Genomic DNA, 20,444 nt, shown 5'->3' on the forward strand with positions numbered 1-20,444 from the left:
AAACTTTTATACGAAAAGAAATTATTTATAATTAATAATAGGGACGGAAATAATATTATATTTCCGATGACGACGAATACATTTATTATATTAAAAATTCGATAAAATTATACGATACGAATAATTACGGGCCTTATAAAAAAAATACGGTATAATTTCGAAATTTTTAAAAATAATGGTTTCGGTTAAACGTTTACGGCGAACGGAAAACGCGGAAATAGGGCGGATAAATTACGACCGTTTTTTAATTTAAAACGATATTACGGCTAGTAAAAAAAAACGAAAAGAATTTCGGGAAAAAAAATAAAGGAACGATTTATTTATACGGTTATAGGATTTGGCTTTGGGAAAAAAAATTTAATATTACAATTAAAATTAGGACCGATATAATTAGGTAAAAACGAAAAAAATATCGGAAATTTAAACCAAAATTATTAGGAATTACGGACCAAAAATAAGAAAAGGGAAATATAGGGTTACGTAATAATAAAATAAAAAACCCTAACCCGATTACCGGGATAAAAATAATTATAATTATTATTAAAAGAATAATCGGACCAGCGGTAATTATTTTAAAATAATTATAATTATTCATATAAAAATAATTATACCTGGAATAAAATTTATATAAAACGCGTTTATTATTATATAAATAAATTCGATTTTAAAATTGTTTAGCAGCAATTAAATTTTAGTTAACCTTAATGTTTATTTAAAACCGATTATAATTTTACCCCAATTATTAAAAATCCCCAGTTACCCAGTTAGACGCTCAGTTATTTTAACCCACTATATTTTATTATAAGAATAGGTTACCCCAATACCTTAATCGTAATAAATATAAAATAAATATAAATGGGTAAATAATACCAATATTATTTTATATTATTTCGGATTTAATCCGGAACGTAATATTAGGTTTTTTTCAAATAATATATAAAGGGATTTTTTTCGAAACCGATTATAACAAATTCCGAATCGGGGTAATAAAAAAAATATTAATTCGCAAATTATCGGTACGACAAATTTAAAATAAATTTATTATTATTATTGGTAATATATTTTTAACGGGTTGTAAAAAAATAAAACGAAATATCCCCGGGTAAATAAAATTTGCAATAATCTTTTTACGCGAAATAGCCTAAATTTTAAAAATAAATACCATTATTATAAATAATTTCGAACCGACCGAAGTATTTAAAAAATTGGCCGGTTTCGAAAATTTATTCGACCAAATTAAAACGTCCGAATTTTTTTTATATAAAAAATAATTTAATTATTATATTTAATTACGAAAAAACGATTAAAAACGCACACCCGTATTATTTTGGGAATATTTATACCATATATTTAAAAATTAATTATTAAAATTACGAAAATAATTTGTAAATATAATAAATAAAGGTTAAATTCGAATAAATTTTTTTTCGGCGGCGGTATTAATATTAATAATCCGTAAAACGGTAAAAAAATAACGTTTTTACATTAATTACCGGATATTTAATAATATTATAATATAAAACCGTTACCCGTTACCGTTAATTAAAAAAATAATCCGTTTTTTAATAAAAACCAAATAATTTATAAAAATGGACGTACGCGCCGCTTTTTATAAAATAAAAATAATAAAAAACGACGAATATTTAACGGCGTTTTAAATACGGTTTGGGTTTTTCGAATAATTAATATACCTTTTTAATTTAACCGGGATATTTGCAATTTTTTAACATTACGTTAACGGAATATTAAAATTTATTTTAGGTAATTTTACGTTAACGTATTTAAACGATATTTTAATTTATTGATTAAATTTTAAAAACGATTATTAACGGAAAGTCCGTTTAATTTTTTAAAAATTAAACGACGCCGGATTAAATTTGGATTTAAAAAAAAACGTATTCGTAATAAAAAAAATAAAATATTTGGAATTTATTATTAAAATAAAAAAAAACCCAAACGGACCCGGAAAAAATCCGAATAATACGGAAATAAAAAATATTTACCCAGTTAAAAAATTTGTAAAAATTTTTAAAATTCGCCAATTTTTACCGAAATTTTATTTAAAATTATTCCGTTTAACCAAATTATTATTATCGTTAATAAAAAAAAGGATATTTTTCTAGTCTTAGTGTTTAGACTAGATTACCCCTGCTTCGTAATGGTGGACCGGACGCTCCATATACCTTTTAGCCACACGGCTTTTCGACCAATTAAATTGGCCGAAAAGATCGCGCCCGTCCTAGTCTAAGGACATGTTGTCGATTATCGCTAGTCTTAGGGTTTATCCCTAAACGCGAGCTCTACAATTAAGCGTGGCTTAATCGTGGCTTTGTTTTATACCTGTAGGTCCAACCAAAGATTATTTTGGTTCAGGTTTGAAGATAATTTGTTCATTTTGGGCTCAAGTGGAGGTAATTTCGCCAATTTGGCGACCGACACTCCGTTATAATTAATTAAATAAAAATCGTAAAAGTAAACGGCTTGTACGTTGGATATAGGAATTAACGAAATAATTAATAACGATTTAATTTATATTTTTAATCGTTATATTGGTCGAATTGGGATATGGGTGCCCTTAATTTTCAAATGGAGGTTGGTTTTTTAATAAATATTGGAATTTTTCGATTTTTTTTAATTATATTTCTATTTTTCAGTATAATTTAAAAACTTTTGCAAGTGGAAGGTAATATATACGTATATATTATATATACAAATTTTTATTAGTATATTACGTAATATAAGGTGTTAAATATTCGAATAGGTTTAATATTAAATATTTTGAATAAATTCTGTAATCGAAACGGGTTTATATTTTTACCAATTTTAACGATGTTAAAACCAAAATTTTAACGATTATATAACCGGTAAAACAAACGTCCACGTAGATTTTATTTTTAAATATTATTAAAATTGCGTATTTTATATATAAATTTAATAACATTTGCATATTTTTAAATTTTATTTTATATTTATTTTAAATTAAATAAAAAAATAAACGTCACTATATTATCATATATAATAAATTTAAAAGTTTATTATATCGAATTTTCTTATTATAAAACCTTTTATTAATAAATATATTAATTATTAAATTTAACGTATATTTATATAAATAAAAAATTAACGGACGATAATTTGGTAAAAAAATTATACGTAGATATTAATATAAATATATTTATTATTATATAAAAATAAAAAGTTTATATATATTATTATTTATATATAAGTTTTTAAATAGGGCATTAAATATATTAATATTATTATTTATTTCTATTTTAATTCGTATGTAAAATTTATAAATATAAGGTTTTTACCATTAAAAAGCCCTAATTTTAAATATTATAAGGTCATTTTTACCATATTTTTACCATTTTTATTTAATTGAATATTCGTAAATAAAAAATACAGAGTTAAAAAACTATATCGCCGTTGCGCATATAGTGTACGTTCAGTGTGTATACAGTGCGTACACTGTGCGATAACCTCCATTTGCGGCGATAATCTAGTTTCAATGCTTAAACTAGACCACCCCTGCTTCGCAGTAGTGGACCGGACGCTTTATGTACCTTTTAGCCACACGGCTTTTCGACCAATCAAATTGGCCGAAAAGATCGCGCCCGTTCTAATCTGAGGACATATTATCGATTTTCGTCGCAAGCGACAGAATTGCACAGTACGCGCACTGTGCACGCACTGTATGCGCATGGGCGATATAATTAAGATATTGTGTATTTTTTTATTTATTAATATTTAATTAAATAAAAATGGTAAAAATATAATGGAAATATTGTTATAAAGTTTAAAATTAGGGTATTTTAACGGTTAAAATTTCATATTTGTAATTATTATAATTAAATAAAAATAAAAATAAATAATAATATTATTATTTTTAACGCCCTATTTAAAAATTTATATATAAATAATAATATATATAAACTTTTTATTTTTATATAATAATAAATATATTTATATTAATATCTACGTATAATTTTTTTACCGAATTATCGTCCGTTAATTTTTTATTTATATAAATATACGTTAAATTTAATAATTTATATAAATATTTAATAATTAATATATTTATTAATAAAAGGTTTTATAATAAGAAAATTCGATATAATAAACTTTTAAATTTATTATATATGATAATATAGTGACGTTTATTTTTTTATTTAATTTAAAATAAATATAAAATAAAATTTAAAAATATGCAAATGTTATTAAATTTATATATAAAATACGCAATTTTAATAATATTTAAAAATAAAATCTACGTGGACGTTTGTTTTACCGGTTATATAATCGTTAAAATTTTGGTTTTAACATCGTTAAAATTGGTAAAAATATAAACCCGTTTCGATTACAGAATTTATTCAAAATATTTAATATTAAACCTATTCGAATATTTAACACCTTATATTACGTAATATACTAATAAAAATTTGTATATATAATATATACGTATATATTACCTTCCACTTGCAAAAGTTTTTAAATTATACTGAAAAATAGAAATATAATTAAAAGAAATCGAAAAATTCCAATATTTATTAAAAAACCAACCTCCATTTGAAAATTAAGGGCACCCATATCCCAATTCGACCAATATAACGATTAAAAATATAAATTAAATCGTTATTAATTATTTCGTTAATTCCTATATCCAACGTACAAGCCGTTTACTTTTACGATTTTTATTTAATTAATTATAACGGAGTGTCGGTCGCCAAATTGGCGAAATTACCTCCATTTAAGCCCAAAATAAACAAATTGTCCTCAAACCTAAACCAGAGTAATCTTTGGTTAGACCTACAAATATAAAAATAAAGCCACGAATTAAACCACGGCTTAATTGTGGAGCTCGCGTTTAGGGATAAGCCTTAAGACTAATATTTTTCCGTTAAATTCCAAAAATTAATAACGAATTCGAAAAATTAAAAAAAAACTTTTTTCCAAATTTTAATTTTCGTTTAATAAAATAATATAATAAAAATTAAAAATAAAATAAATTATTCCGGTTCGGTTTTGGACGGTTATTTATCCCAAAAAAAAACGGACGGATTATAATAATTAATAATTTTTTATTCGGCGAAATTATTCCCAATATAAAAAAATTATATAATTTACAATAAAAACTTTTTAACGGTAATAATATATTTAAAAATTTGGAACGTAAAATTACGAAATATCCGTTAATAATTTTTGATTTTAACGGATTATAAAATATTAAAATATTTTTTTAAATTAAAAAAGGCATTTAAAAAATAAATACGGTAAGTAAAAATATTCGTTAATTTTTGTTATTATTTTCGTTTCCGTTTTGGATAATTAGCGATAATTTACGATACGTTTACCAAAAAAAAGCAAAATTAATATTATAAACCAAAATTAATTACCGTTTTACGTTTTTCCCATTCGGTAATAATATTAACACCGAATTAAACCAATTTTTGGATTTAAACCAATATATTACCTATTATTTCGTTTTTATAATCGTATTTAACCGTTTTTTAAATAAAAACGATACGGAAAAATTATATATATTACGTACGTTTAAAAACGGTTAATAATAACGCGCGACGTTTTTTTTTTAAAAACCAAAACAAAAACGCAAATTACAAATTACGCGGTTAATACGTTAAATATATTTTTATACCGAAAACGTTTATAATTACCAAATTAAAAATTTTTAACCACCGTTATTTTTTAAAAAATTTATAAATTCCCCATTATAAATTATATAAATCGGAATAATATTTTCGCCGTTTTGGTAAAAAATTATTATTAAAACGGGATAATAAAATACGTAAAATAATTCGTCCGTAATTATAATATATACCGAAAATCGAAATTTTTCCAACGTTTTCGATAAAAATTATTACAATTTTTATTAACGCCGGACAAATATTAACAACAAATTTTTATAAATTTTATAACGGATTTATCCGGATACGATAAAATCGTCCCCCGGTATTTAATAATTATAACCGATAAATTATTTAAATACGTATAATCAAAAATAATATATTCGATAAAAACAAAAAATTACATAATAAAATTTAAAACGGTATAATGGTAATTTCGGGGTTTTTCCGACCAAATTATTTTAAATAAAAGGTTAAATTAAATAAACGGATTTTGGACGAAATTATATAAATAAATAAAAATTAAATAATTGTTTTTTATAATATATTACCCCGAAATTAATAACGGTATAAAACGAACGAATTAAAAAATATAATATTATTTATAAATTTATATGGCGTTCGACCAAAGAAATTGGCCCAAATATTTAAACGTAATTTAATTAATTTTTAATAATAAATTTTTTTAATTACGAACGTTAATCCGAATAAATTATTATTAAAATTCGATATCGAAATTACCCCGTTTCGGTAACCCCCGTCGCCCGTTTTTTTTATAAACCCAAAAAAACGCATAATTTATTTTATCAAATATTTACGCCAAAATACGGATATTATCCAAATTATTATAATATATATATAATAATAATAAAAAATTGGCGCAAATTCGTTTCGACGTCCAATAAAAATATTTAAAATAAACGATAAAATATATTTTAATTTCCGTAATATTCGTAATAACCGTCCGTACCGCAAATTCGATTATATTTATAAAAAATATATAATAACCGTAATATTTACGGTATTAATAATTACGTTAAACGTACGGGGGGGCATTTATCCGATTTTTATATAAAATTGGTTAAATACGTAATTACCAACCCGTTTTTTTTAATTACGTATTAATATTAAACCGGGGCTGGTAATAACGGCGAATAAAAAAAAAAAAAATAAAAAGAAAACGAATAAAAAATGGAAAACATTTTATCCGTAAAAAACCGCAGGGGGAAAGGTTACGGCCGTATAATATTAATTAAATAAATAAATTATAATAATTCCATATAAATATTTTTAAAATATTTCGAAAATATATAAATTATTAACCGATTTAAAATATAATAAAGCGATATATATATATATATAAATAACGTTCCGGGGGATAGATAATCCCGATAAGTTATTATAAAAGGCTAAAAAATTTAAAAATATATTTATAATATTAAAATTACGTAAATTATATATTTCGTAATATAAATATTAAAAAAAATAAAAAATATTTTAAATTTTTGGCGGGACGAATATATATTATATTAACCCGAAAACCGGAAAAAATTCCCTATTAAAAATTGGCGATAATATAAAAATATACGAAACGTAATAAAGAAATAAATTTTATTTATTTATTTATTTACGGAATAAAAAAAAACTTACCCATTTACCCGGTAATTAAATTATTATAAAAACTTTATTACGAATATATATTAACGACGGTTATATTCGTCCATTTTTCGGTTTAATTTCCGGTCGTTTAAATAATAATCCGGAAATAAATTAAATTTAAAATTATTTAAAAAATCGTTTTAAAAAAAAACCCGTTTTCGGGCCGAAAATTTGCGAAAAATAATAAAAAACCGCGATAAAACGGTTACGGAAAACGTTAAATTGGTTATAAAAACCGCAATAACGAAAATTACCGGATATATTAATATTAGGGCGGCGGATAAAATTACGGCCAAAATTATTTTTAACGGATTTGGAAATTTTAATATAATAATAACGTTGGAAAAAATCGCGGAAACGGATTAACGAACGTAAAACGGATTATAATTACCGGATAAAAACCGACGTTTAAGTTTAATATTAAATAACGATAAAAACGAAAATAAACGCGTTAATTTTACGTTAAACGGTAATAATTTTACGCGCGTAACGCGCGTATATTTTAAAAATTTCGAAATAACGTTATTAATTATATTTTTGGACGTTAATACGTTAACGCGGCGAAATAAAAATTAAAAAAAAACGGAATTTATTTTAAAATAATTTATATTTTGGGCGAATTTACGGGCAAATTATTACGTGGTTTTATTATTATTATTATTATTATAAATAATAATTATATTATTATTATTACGGTTACCGTCCGAAACGGTTATATTTTCGGTATTACGTAAAAAATAATATTCTTTTAAATACGCCGCGTAAATAACGTAAAATTTATCCGTTATACGAATACGACGGCCCGATTTTATAATATAATTATTTTTTTTCGCAAAATACGATAACGGCGGTAATATATTAATTAAAATATATAATTTTTTACAATTTACGAAATTTGCGGCGGAAAAACGGGTTTTTAACGTATAAAAATCTTTTATAATTATAAATTAAATTTTTATTTTTGCGGTATTTATTATAAACCGTATTATTAAAACGGGGGATATAATCGAAAATATTAATAATTTTTGCCGCGTGAATATATAAAAAATAAAACGAAAATTATTATTTAAACGGAATAAATAATTTATCGTTAAAATTATTTATAATAATAATTACGTTTATAACGTAACGGAATTTTTATATAATACATTATCGGGAAAAAATAAACGGAAAAAAATACCGGTACGAATTTATTACGGAAATATAAAAATTATTATAATTATTTAATAAACCGAAAAAACGTTAAAAAAATTTGCTTTTTTTTTAAAACTACCGATTATTATATTATTCGATTTGGTAATATATATAACGTAATAAAAATAAACGGCGGTATAATAACGAATATAAACGAAAAACGTATAAAAAATAAATAAAAATTAAATCGAAACCGAAAAAGAAATTAACGACGAATTAAAAAATAAATTGCGAAAAATAAAACGTAACGGCGAAATTACGCGAAAATAAAAAATCGTAATTCAAAAAAAAAAATTGGTAAAAAAAAAATTAACCGAAAAAAAAACGAAAACGCGGAAAAAATAAATAAAATAAAAATTTTATTTGCGATTATAATAATAAATAAAAAATACGAAAAAAAATAAATAACGGGCGGGCAAATAAAAAAACCTATTTATTATTAAACCGTAAACGGGGCGATAAAAGGAAATTTAAACCCCGAATTAATCCAAAACGTACCCAAATATAACCGCGGATTAAAAATAAAATAAAAACGAAATAAAAATAAAATAAAAATAAAATAAAAACGGAATAAAAAAAAATAAAAACAAATTTATAAAAAAAAAAGAAGACGCGAAAAAAAAACGGGTAAAAAATACGGATTACGGCCTTAATTAATATTATAAAAATAATAATCCAAATAATTGGGCGAAACCGGTTAATATAATATCGAAATAAAAAAAAAAGCAATACGGATTACGGGGCGCGACGTTTTAAACCCGGGCCGACCCGCCCCGATAAAGGAGGGCGTCCAAAAAGGTTATATAACGGATTTATACTAAATATACGTATTTGTTACGACCAGACAGTTGGGCCGGTACCAGAGAGGCCAGGCGGGGACACACCCCTCCTTGGGAAACACTTGGTCAAGAACACACCGACCGGCAGGAAACAAAATTACGTAAGGGGCCAGTCACGTGACACCACGTGACCGCCAAGGAAGTGATTTCGAGTGATCTGTAAAACCTCGATTGGGGATTACAGATTAAACAGATTAAGAGAGATTACATTAGGAATATAGTTTATATAAGACACGCTTATTACCATGTAAATAGATTCGATTTTAGGATTGCTTAGCAGCAATCAAACTCTAGTTAACCTCAATACTTACTTGAGACCGATTATAACTTCACCCCAGTTATTGAGAATACCCAGTCACCCAGTTAAGACGCTCAGTTGCTTCAACCCACTGTACTTTACCATAAGAACAGGTTACCCCGATACCTTGATCGTAACAGTATTATATAATATATTAAAACGACGGGAATATACGTAATTTTTTTTTATATAAACACCCTTTTAACGCGAATAAATAACGGTTTTATACCTTTACCCATTAATTTTAATAATAGCTTTATTTGGGAACCCAACAATTATAGGGCCGTTAACCTACCCCTTTATAAACGTTAAAAATAATAATATTATTATTAATTTTTATTTTAATTTTTATACAAAATATATTAGTATAAGGTTTCCATTATTAAAAATCCCTAGTTTTAAACTTTATAACCATATTTTTATTATATTTTCACCATTTCTTTTAATTATATATTCGTAAATAAAAAATATATAGTTAAAAAATTATATCGCCGTTACGTATATAATATATATATAATATATATATATAATACGTATATTGTGTAATTCCGTCGTTTGCGACGAAAATCGATAAAATGTTTCTAAATTAGAACGGGCGCGATTTTTTCGGCCAATTTAATTGGTCGAAAAGCCGTATGGCTAAAAGGTACATGGAGCGCCCGGTCCACCCTGCAACGCAGGGGGGTCTAGTTTAAGCATTAAGACTACCTTAAACCTAAACTAAAGTAATCTTTGGTTGGACCCACAGGTATAAATAAAGCCACGAATTAAACCACCGCTTAATTAATGGAGCTCGCGTTTAGGGATAAGCCTTAAAATTAGGCAAAAATAGCATAAAAGTAAAATTATAAGCATTTTTAAGGGAAATATATTTTAAGGGAAAAGAAGGAAATAAATAAAGTAGTATTCTTTTTAACAAACGTTAACAACCTAATTTCCTAGTTTTAATATTTAAATTAAACCACCCCTATTTCGCAGTTGTGGATCGGGCGCTCCATATATATTTTAGCCGCACGGCTTTTCGACCAATAAAATTGGCCGAAAAATGGCGCCCGTTTTAATTTAAGGATATTCTGTTAATTATCGTCGCATATAAAAGTAGTTATATAATACGCACTGTGTATATATTATATGCGTAACGGCGATATAATTAAAATACTTTATTATTTTTACTTGTAAATATTTATTTAAATAGACATGGTAAAAATATTATAAAAATATTAGTAAATAGTTTAGAATAAGGGTTTTTTAACGGTTAAAATCTTATATTTGTATACGGTATATAAAAGTTAAAATAAGAATTAATAATAATAATAATATTTTTAACGCCTTATTTAAAAGTTTATACATAAATAATACTATATGTAAGTTATTTTACTTTTATCAAATAATAAATAAAGTTATATTAACATTTATATATAAAATACTCCCCGAATTATAATTCGTTAATTCTTTAACTATATAAATATACGTTAATTAAAGTATTTTATATAAATATATAATAATTAATATATTTATTAGTAAATAATTTTATAGAGTAAAGATTTTGTAAAAATAAAACTTTATATTAATTATATATAATTATAAGATAACGTTTACTTTTTTACTTAATTTAAAATAAATATAAAATAAAATTTAAAAAAATGTAATTTCTTTTTAAATTTATATATAAAATACCCAATTTTTATAATATTAAAACTGTGTTTTTACGTGGACGTTTTATTATACCGGTTATTTAATCGTTAAAATCCGGGGTTTAATATCGTTAAACTTGGTAAATATATAAACCCGTTTTAATTACAAAATTTATATATATATATATATATATATATATATATTATTACTTACGTGTAAAAATCTTAAAATTATATTTAAAAATACAAATATAATTAAAAAAAAACAAAAATTCTAGAATTTATTAAAAAACCAACCTTTATTTGCAAATTAAAACCACCTATATATTTATTTAACCAATTTAATAATTAAAAATATTAAATAAATTACTGTTAATTATTTTACTAATTATTATATTTAACGTATAAACCGTTTATTTTTGCGAATTTTATTTAATTAATTGTAACGGAATATCGATTACCGAATTGGTGAAATTACCTCCATTTGCGACGAAAATCGACAAATTGTCCTCAGATTTGAACCAAAGTAATTTTTGGTTGGACTTACAGGTACAAGCAAAGCCACGAATTAAGCCACGGCTCAATTAGTGAAGCTCGCGTTCAGGGATGAGCCTTGAGACTAGCTTCGTCCGGAGAAACACCATTACCCATCGCCATTTTAACCTTTTTATTTTTGATGCGTTCCGGTAGAGATCGACAAATGGCCAATGTTCAATGTACGCCTCGGCCTGGGTGTTACAACTAAATAATTGGGCCGGTTTTAGGTAGACCAGGGGGAGGGGGGTTTCCATGACGGCGGTACAAGTCTTGGCTGTTGGCTTTAGGAAGAGGGCAGCTTGAAAACGAATCCAGTTCGGAACATGATGAGGTTATAAACATCAAGATGGTAGCGATTGGCGCAGTGTCGTGACGTATTGAGAATAGACCTGCGCAATTGGGGAATGTCGCCTAGGCCTTTGCTGTTGCTTGGACATCGCTGTGGGGTAAATGTGGAGTGAAAACAGGGTTGGCTGGTGATTGGAACTGGGCGTAGTATTTGATTTTACCCATTGGGCAGGAGGTATAGAGAGATAAAGGATATCGGAAACTCTCTGCTTCCTCGGATGCATGACAAAGTCTGTACAATTAATTGCAACACGCTCAAGCCTCTGTCCTATCACTATCGAACTACGTTACCTTTACGCTTGGCACCATCTTGGCAGGTCGGCAGTGGAACTGATCATGTCTACAAGTGGACCCAATGTCTCTTGGCATATTTCTCACCTGCCAATTTAGGTAGGTGAATGTATAAGGACAGACGGGATCTAGGATCCCGCCAGGAAATAAACATTGGCGGCATACGGTAGGTACCGGCCGTGGGGTTTTTGCACATGACGCGAGCTTCCTTTAGAAGCAAGTGTTCCGCATCTTGTGGAAATCTATGGGCATGATTCTCTTGGCTTGCAGAACATGATCTTAATGTTACACGGGCAAGCCGGGGGGTGATGGGATATAAAAGTGAGTCTTGAAGCTCGTCAACAGATCCCCAGCATTTCTCCCTCCAACCCCAGTCATCGTCGTTCGTTAGACCCCCAACAGCTCGTACAGCCTCGCTCCAGTGCCCATCATGAAGTACGGTGTCGCCTCCATCATCCTCACGGCCCTTGCCGGCTCGGCCTTGGCCATCCCAGGCATCGTCGAGAAGGTGGAACGGGCCGCCCACGTGGCCTTGTTCAACGCCGAGTCGCTTGCCGCCTCGTCGTCCCCCAACGCCGTCACCATGGAGGAGCTGAAGGCGAGGAAGCTCCTTCAGCACCAGGAGGACTCGGACTCGGGCGCCTTCGACCTCGACCGCTACGAGGCCCGGCTCGCCAGCACCCCCTGCGTCAATGGCAAGGCCGGGGAGTACAGCTGCAACAAAGTTGATCTTATGGCCTTCCTGCGTCATCAAGATTTGGGAAGCAGCACCCGCGTGGGCAACGACGTTTGGGGTATGCATAGCTCCTACAGATTGGGGCAATTTATATTTTCCCTATAATACACATATGCTAACATACTTGTCATCGAATTTAGGTTGGACTTCTTCTACCGGTCGCGAGTTCGGTATTGTCGGACAATCGGACGGAACCGCTTTCGTTGAGGTTCTGTCCGACGGCAGCCTCAAGTACTTGGGCCGGCTCGCCACGCAGACCGTCTCGTCGTCATGGCGCGACATGAAGGTCATTGGTGACTACGTATACATTGGTTCCGAGGCATCGAACCACGGCCTCCAGATCTTTGACCTTAAGAAGCTCCTTACCGTCACCACCCCTACGGTATTCAGCATCAGCAGAGATCTCACCGCCCTCTTCAGCGGCTTCGGCAGCTCCCACAACATCGTCGCCAACGAGGCAACCAAGATGATCTACGCCGTCGGAACCTCTCGCTCCGCCAAGTGCCGTGGTGGTCTGTGGATGGTTGACGTTTCCAACCCGGCCAGCCCGAGGGTATGCAGCCCTTGTGAAGTTCCCAACTGTGATTTTACACTCAAGACTAACCATTTCTTTTTCGTTACAGGACGCCGGCTGTGTCTCCGAGGATGGCTACGTGCACGACGCCCAGTGTGTCATCTACAAGGGACCCATGACGCAATACACCGGGCGTGAAATCTGCTTCAACTACAACGAGGATGCGCTCACCATCGTCGACGTAACTGACAGGACGCGGCCCGTTCAACTGTCGACGACGCCCTACAACGGCGCTACCTACACTCACCAGGGTTGGTTGGCCACCGACGACATGCGCTACCTGCTTCTGGACGACGAGCTTGACGAGCAAAATCGCAACGGCCCTGCCTCGGACCAAAAGACTACTACCTACATCGTCGACGTTTCGAACCTGACCAAGCCCGTGTTCACCGGCGTGTACAAGAGCCCGGCCATTTCCATCGACCACAACCAATACGTTGTCAACGGCCTTTCGTACCAAAGCAACTACGGTTCCGGTCTCCGTATCGTCGACGTTTCCTCTGTTTCCCGGGACCCCACCGGTGCTGGCTTCAGGGAGGTTGGCTATTTTGATGTCCGCCCCGAGGACGATTCGGTTGGCGGCCGCGCGACTTTCAACGGCGCCTGGTCCGTTTACCCGTACTTCAAGTCTGGATACATCCTGATCAACAGCATCGAGCGTGGTATCTACTCGGTCAAGTACAACGCTTGAAGAGTTGAGTAGCATTATTAGATATAGCAACGAACGGCGCCAGAGCGTCATAGTTTCACTCTCGTGCTTGATTCACCTACTCTCAATGATATATTGTTAAAACTCAATCGCCAGACTCAGATATTAGTAGCCATTGGCGATGCGAAATAAAACAAGAAAAGTGTGACCAAAACAAACTACAAACATGCCCTCATTTGGTTTGCTGGCCTCCTGGTTAAGATCATGCAGGGTTCGAAGATGCCCGCAAATTTTCCCAGTGCGTGCTGCGTGAGACTACTGCGAAAGAAGCTTTTAAGTTCTTGGACCCCTTGGGTGCTTTTCTTTCAACTCTAGTTTGAGTATAGTGGAAACCGGATTATTCTTGGCTAATGTAATTATGTAAAACTACGGAAGTAGTAGTAGTAGTAGTAGTATTATTTAACGCCGGGCTCGGCCCGGCTCATTAGCCGGCCGTTAGCAACCTCCCGAGGGGTATCTCGGCGCGCTTTCTATTTTTCTCTATTTACACAGCGGAAAACAAGGGCATAGAAGCGAATCGAGCCTGACCGGGTTCGTGCCCGGCCCTGCTTACAGGGTTGTTTGACTGACGCGACCCCGTGCCTTCAGGCGCACGGAGGATTCGTCTGACGGCAGTTGACGGCTCTTCGTCGAGAGGGGCCTGTGTCCAACCAGCGGTGCTGTCGGTCGTTTGTAGCCATGTAGACGAAGTTCCCAACAAGTGTGGGCTCGACGGCACAGGCGGGTGGTTGTTGTCGATAGCCAGCCGGGTTATCCTTGCCACATTAAGTGGGGAGGAGGTGGAGGGAGCAGGATTCGAACCTACGTTACACAAGTAACAGCCATGGCGCTTAACCACTGCGCCATCCCCCCGGGGGTCTCGTACAAGTCTACTAGTCGTACGTTGGGCTCGTTGAAAGCCTCATAGTAGTTGGTCTCCAGCGGAACTCTTTTGCCTGCGATACCGTGCCGCTTTGGTATCATCTTTTCTGCCAGCGATGGGTCGTTGATGCGGCGTTTGATCTTTTCTGCGATAAAATCACTGTATTTCTTGTTTGCCGCCCGATCCATCAGGAAGTCAAACGGCACCGAGACCACTTTTGCGAACCCTGGCTTTTTGTACGTATCCTCCCACAATGCCACCAGCTGCTCTTCGGTATAATCATTGGAAGTTGTGAAGTTACCGGGATGAGCAAAGCTAGCTGGCGAATCGTTGCATATTTTGAAAACATCGGGCCACTGCTTGCGCAGCGTCTCCATCTCCTCTGGGGAGATCGACGAATTGCGCATGGGCAGGGTCCAGTTTGGCTCTCTTTGGAAGACGACAAGGCTGCCGACCACCTCGTGCAGGGCCTGCACCGTCTGTATGCCTGTTGCGCCGACGCCTACCACCCCCACGCGCTTCCCCCTGAGGGACTCGAGCGTGTGCTCGGACGGCCAGCGGGCCGTGTGCCACGACAAACCCTTGAACTTATCAATGCCTCCGGGAATAGCGGGCAGGGTGGGCACGTTGAGGAGACCGACGGCGGTGACGATAAAGCGAGCAGTGTATTGCCGGTCCTGTGTGTCCTTTGCCAGCCACGAATTGCTATCCTCCCGAAACTGGAGGGATTCAACCTTTGTGTTGAACTGCATGTCCCGCCGTAGGTCTAGTTTGTCGACGAGAAAGTTGATGTACCTCAACGTCTCCGGCTGGCCGGCAAATGCCTCGCTCCAACTCCATTCGTCGAGGACCTCCTGGCAAAAGCTGAAAGTATAGCTGAGCGATTCTGAGTCGAATCTTGCTCCTGGATAGCGGTTCCTACATGGGTAGATTATCAGTTTGGCACTTCACTCATCATGATGGCCTGATGCGCTGCAATTAATTACCAATGCCACGTCCCGCCCTCGCCTTCACCCGCCTCGAGGACCTTGACACGTAAGCCCAGCCGGCGCAAGTGGTAGAGGTTGCAGATGCCCGACAAGCCAGCGCCTACAATCAGGACATCATAGTCCAGATTGCTATTCATCAGCTGGAAAGTGGATGACATTTTGGCACTATCTCTGTATTGGACCTAATGGTTCAGCTGAAGTTGACAGATAGGGTGTGGTTCGAACGCACATCCTCACCGGTGACCTGGCTATAAAAGGACGACAACCACGACCCCGGGATAGATAAAGTTATGATTGGATTTGTTGCCGAATCATGCTTGAAACGAAATGGCAATATAAAACCCGTTCGGGCGGGTAAATCAAATTCACGGCACTCTGCCGATTCGTGCTTGAAACCATATAGGGAAACAAAACTCGATAGGGCGGGTGAACTAAATCCACGCCACTTTACACTTTACCGATTCATGCTTGAACCCATGGTTGATTTTGTTAGAGTGGAGAGCAGGATAAAATCTCTTCCACGCTCGTAAGCATAGGGTAGATAGCGCCACTCCCTCCAATACATGGTTCTACCACCCAGAAAGTCAGGCTGCACGTGTATGTTAGTGTGCGTCAGATTGTTCGGGTTTCAGGATGCAACCCCGAAAGTCAGGTAACATGAGGGATTGACTCACCTTAAGTTGAAACAAGGAAATGTATAGTAAAGCAAGATGCATTCGGAGAGCAAAAAACGAAAAAGAAAAAAAAAAAAAAGATCACACGAGAATCTGAACCAGACTTATGCGCAAGGCTGGGTTGTTCCTTTTATCGCATTGTACTTACAGGACCCGCGGCAACACTGGTGCCAGCGTCTTCATTACTAGAAAAGCAGTTTTATTACTCTGGGTGCCGCTCACGCCTTGAATCTGGAGACAATATACGGCAAATGGCGAACTCGACCGATCTCCCTCTGGTCCTATCCGGGGTATCGGCCCCATTTAGCGGCCCAACTATCGCCCTCACCTTGGGCGCCCTCCTCCTCATTCCCGCCATTTTCAAGTACATGAAGGCGGACAGGATCCCGCTGATCAACCCTCCAGGCTTTTTCCAGCTTTCTTTGCAGAAAAAAGTTGAGTTTTCGACCAAAGGCGTGCACTACTTTTTCCAAGGCCAGGAGCGCCACCCCGGAAAGCCATTCAAGCTCCTTACCAACAATGGTGTCATGACTATTCTGCCACCCGAGAAGGCGCATGAGATTCGGAACTTGGAGACGTTAGACTTTCGGAAAGGTTTTTGTGATGTTTGTTCTTGCCTCCAAGGGTTCCTTCTTGTGCTGAAATGCTTTGGTCTGACGACGTGGCTTTGCAAGATAGACCATCCCCATAGGCCTCCCTGGCGGCCAAGCCATGCACGTCCCCGAGCATCCAGGTGAGATTCTGCAAAAGGTGTGCATGAGGGATTTGACCAAGCGACTGGATACCTTCAACGAGGCGTTGGCCTCGGAGACAAGTTTTGCAATAGAAAAGAACTTTGGAAACAGTGCCGGTACGTTTATGGTTAATCCATCAGTTACCTACCAAACACAAGCTAACTACCACTCTATACTAGAGTGGACCACAGCACCACTTTACATGAGCGTCGTCGACATCATCGCTCGCCAGTCCGCCCGCATCTTCTCCGGCCAGGACCTTGCCCGCAACGAGGAGTGGCTGCATATCACCAAGCACTACACCGTCGCCGCGACCCAGCTCTTCACCACCATGCGCGGCTACCCTTCGTTATTGCGTGTGCCGGCCTACTGGCTCTCGGCCAGCGGAAAGAGCTTCCGTGACACTTATGCTCGCGCGCAGCAGCTACTGAATCCCATGCTGGCGGCGCGTCAGCAGGAGCGTCAAAAGTGTGCCAGGAGCGGCACGCCGCAGCCCGTACATGACGACGCGTTCGGGTGGCTCGAGCGCGAAGGCGGCACAATCGAACCCGTCGACTTCCAGCTGGCCATCTCGTTCGCCGCCATCCACACCACGTCCGACCTGCTGGCCCAGACAATGCTCTGCCTGGCGGCCAACCCAGCGTGCGTTGACGAGCTGAGGGAGGAGATGTTGCGGGTGTTGCCGGTGCACGGGCTGAAAAAGACGGGTCTCTCGGCACTGAGGCTGCTTGACAGCGCCATTAAAGAGTCGCAACGGCTGAAGCCCCTCCAGATCGTCACCATGCAGCGCCTGGTCATGGCCAAGACCATCCTGTCGGACGGCACGACGCTCCGCAAGGACGAGCGTGTGGCCATAGATGCTACTAAAGTCTGGGACGAGTCCAGGCACCCAAACCCCAAAACATTCGACCCGCACCGCTTCAACGACAACGACCCCAAGTCGTCGCTTGTGTCGGCGGCCGCGGACCATCTGGCATGGGGCTACGGCAAGTATGTCTGCCCGGGCCGCTTCTTCGCCGCCAACGAGATCAAAATCGCTCTTTGTCATCTTTTACTCAAGTACGACTGGAAACTGGAGGAGGGCTCCGCATTGGAACCCTTCTACATCGGCACCGATCCCATGGTGAACCCATTTGCGAAATTTGTGTTCCGCCGGCGGGCTGAGGAAGTGGATCTTGGGAGCTTGCAGTGGTGATGCAGGCTAGTATACCTAAAAGGCGGCCTTGGAAGTTGTTGTCGTGCGACGGACGCTGTTCTTTTCAAGGTAGGGTTTCACAAATACATGCAAGGGGGGGGAGAGGAGCAGAGGCAGCCGTTATCTCGATTGCACATTCTGTTCCTCTTATTGCCAATTCCATGAGTATCGTAGCACAGTCTAAGAATGACCTTCTCATTTTTAGGTGTGTCATGCATACAAAGAGTAATTTCAAGAATCACCCAGCTTTCATTATTCCAAGACTAATATCCAGTTCAGACTGCCACAAAGTCAAGCTTGTATAGAGCTGCATTTTTTGTAGTAATATAGGGTTAAACGCCAAGTCTAAGTGAATTTCTCAAGCTACTAGCTGGTCATTCGCGTTGTAACCGGTGTACCAATCTACCTGATTACAAAACAGCATCAAGACTTAAACCACCGGGCTATTTCTTTTTTTCAAATATCTCCGTCCAATCTGCACTCAACACACCCGATAATAGCCCGGTTCACAACAATCACTTGCGAAATGTTCAGGAGAGCAAGACAGAATTTGTCTGATGCCACCAATAAGCAGGTCCTCGGACTCCTCGGAGCGTGCAGATAGGACAAAGCAAGTAGCTGACATTGAAGGAGAGTACGATGTGAGGGGTTTTGCACCGGCTGACCCACAAAGCCAGGCTCTATTGCTGACGTACGCGCTTTTCGAGACCGAGGAGACGGCGAGATCGAGCAGTTGGAGCACGTGAGAACTGTGAGGAGGTTTGTAAAGTAGGTAGCCGCTGTTTTCAAAGCTATACTGCATAAGCTCTGGTGTGATATTGCTACCACGGCCGTCGAGGACTAATGAATGTGCCTCTGCTGGGGTTCGCTAGAACTTTATTTGGCAAAAGCACTACTAGTAGTCACTCAAACCAGCTTCATTGCTCGTCCAGGGGTTATATGTTGTGGTAAACCTCCAAATACTGGACTTGTTATACTCTTCAGCCGGACACCGTCGTGGTTGTACTAATTTGACCCTCGACATAATAACAGAGGAACATGAATGCGTGTGACAGAGGTATTGTAGACCAATTCTATTATTGCATCACTTTAGCCAATGCAGGTTGATTCCTGGTCTGTGATTCGCAGTTTAACCGTTTTTTGCGTCTTCTAAGGCTGCCTGGGCGCACCCAAATGTTCATGTTGACTCTGATGTTCCCGTGCTTGTCCCGGTTGGTGCGCATATTCACCCTAGCTCTGTCGTCCCGGATCTTGCTGTGGGGTAACTTGGTGGCGCCCCCGGGTCGGGATCTTGAAACCAAGCTGTTCGAGTATAGATCGGGGAATTGCAATGAGTTTGCCTTGTCGCTGTTGGGCATCTCGTAAATACCAATTCCACATCTCCGTCCAGTCCATACTATTCAAGCCTTGGCCTTGGCCTGCGGGCTGGGGCTGATTTTGGCCATTGTGTTGATCCATCGGGCTAGCGACGACGCCGTACGCGAAAAGTGGGATGGTGACAGTTAGGAAACGCATTTTATTAGATT

General features: G+C 35.9%; 3 protein-coding genes across 3 annotated transcripts; 2 read left to right on the plus strand and 1 right to left on the minus strand.

The window, feature by feature from the left end:
• The first annotated feature begins 12,823 nt into the window (after positions 1-12,823).
• On the plus strand, positions 12,824-14,573 carry PgNI_07129 (uncharacterized protein). Its single transcript, XM_031127146.1, has 3 exons — positions 12,824-13,239; positions 13,322-13,734; positions 13,805-14,573. Exons 1-3 carry the CDS (start codon positions 12,876-12,878, stop codon positions 14,444-14,446), a joined length of 1,419 nt encoding a protein of 472 aa, XP_030981636.1. The 5' UTR covers positions 12,824-12,875; the 3' UTR covers positions 14,447-14,573.
• A 375-nt stretch (positions 14,574-14,948) lies between these two features.
• Positions 14,949-16,473, minus strand: PgNI_07130 (uncharacterized protein; the record flags this gene model as incomplete). The annotated part of the gene is made up of 3 exons (XM_031127147.1): positions 14,949-15,219; positions 15,330-16,244; positions 16,313-16,473. 3 exons carry the CDS (start codon positions 16,471-16,473, stop codon positions 14,949-14,951), a joined length of 1,347 nt encoding a protein of 448 aa, XP_030981484.1.
• Positions 16,474-17,240: 767 nt separating this feature from the next.
• PgNI_07131 (uncharacterized protein) lies at positions 17,241-18,918 on the plus strand (the record flags this gene model as incomplete). Its single annotated transcript, XM_031127148.1, has 3 exons — positions 17,241-17,594; positions 17,668-17,839; positions 17,903-18,918. 3 exons carry the CDS (start codon positions 17,241-17,243, stop codon positions 18,916-18,918), a joined length of 1,542 nt encoding a protein of 513 aa, XP_030981485.1.
• Positions 18,919-20,444: the final 1,526 nt, after the last annotated feature.

Source organism: Pyricularia grisea (genome assembly GCF_004355905.1).
Source record: "Pyricularia grisea strain NI907 chromosome Unknown Pyricularia_grisea_NI907_Scaffold_4, whole genome shotgun sequence".
NCBI lineage: Eukaryota > Fungi > Ascomycota > Sordariomycetes > Magnaporthales > Pyriculariaceae > Pyricularia > Pyricularia grisea.

Coding starts and splice junctions, on each gene's coding strand:
- PgNI_07129 (XM_031127146.1), top strand. CDS start 12,876: ATGAAGTACGGTGTCGCCTCCATCATCCTCACGGCCCTTGCCGGCTCG. Junction 13,240..13,321: donor CGTGGGCAACGACGTTTGGG/GTATGCATAGCT, acceptor CATCGAATTTAG/GTTGGACTTCTTCTACCGGT. Junction 13,735..13,804: donor CCAACCCGGCCAGCCCGAGG/GTATGCAGCCCT, acceptor TTTTCGTTACAG/GACGCCGGCTGTGTCTCCGA.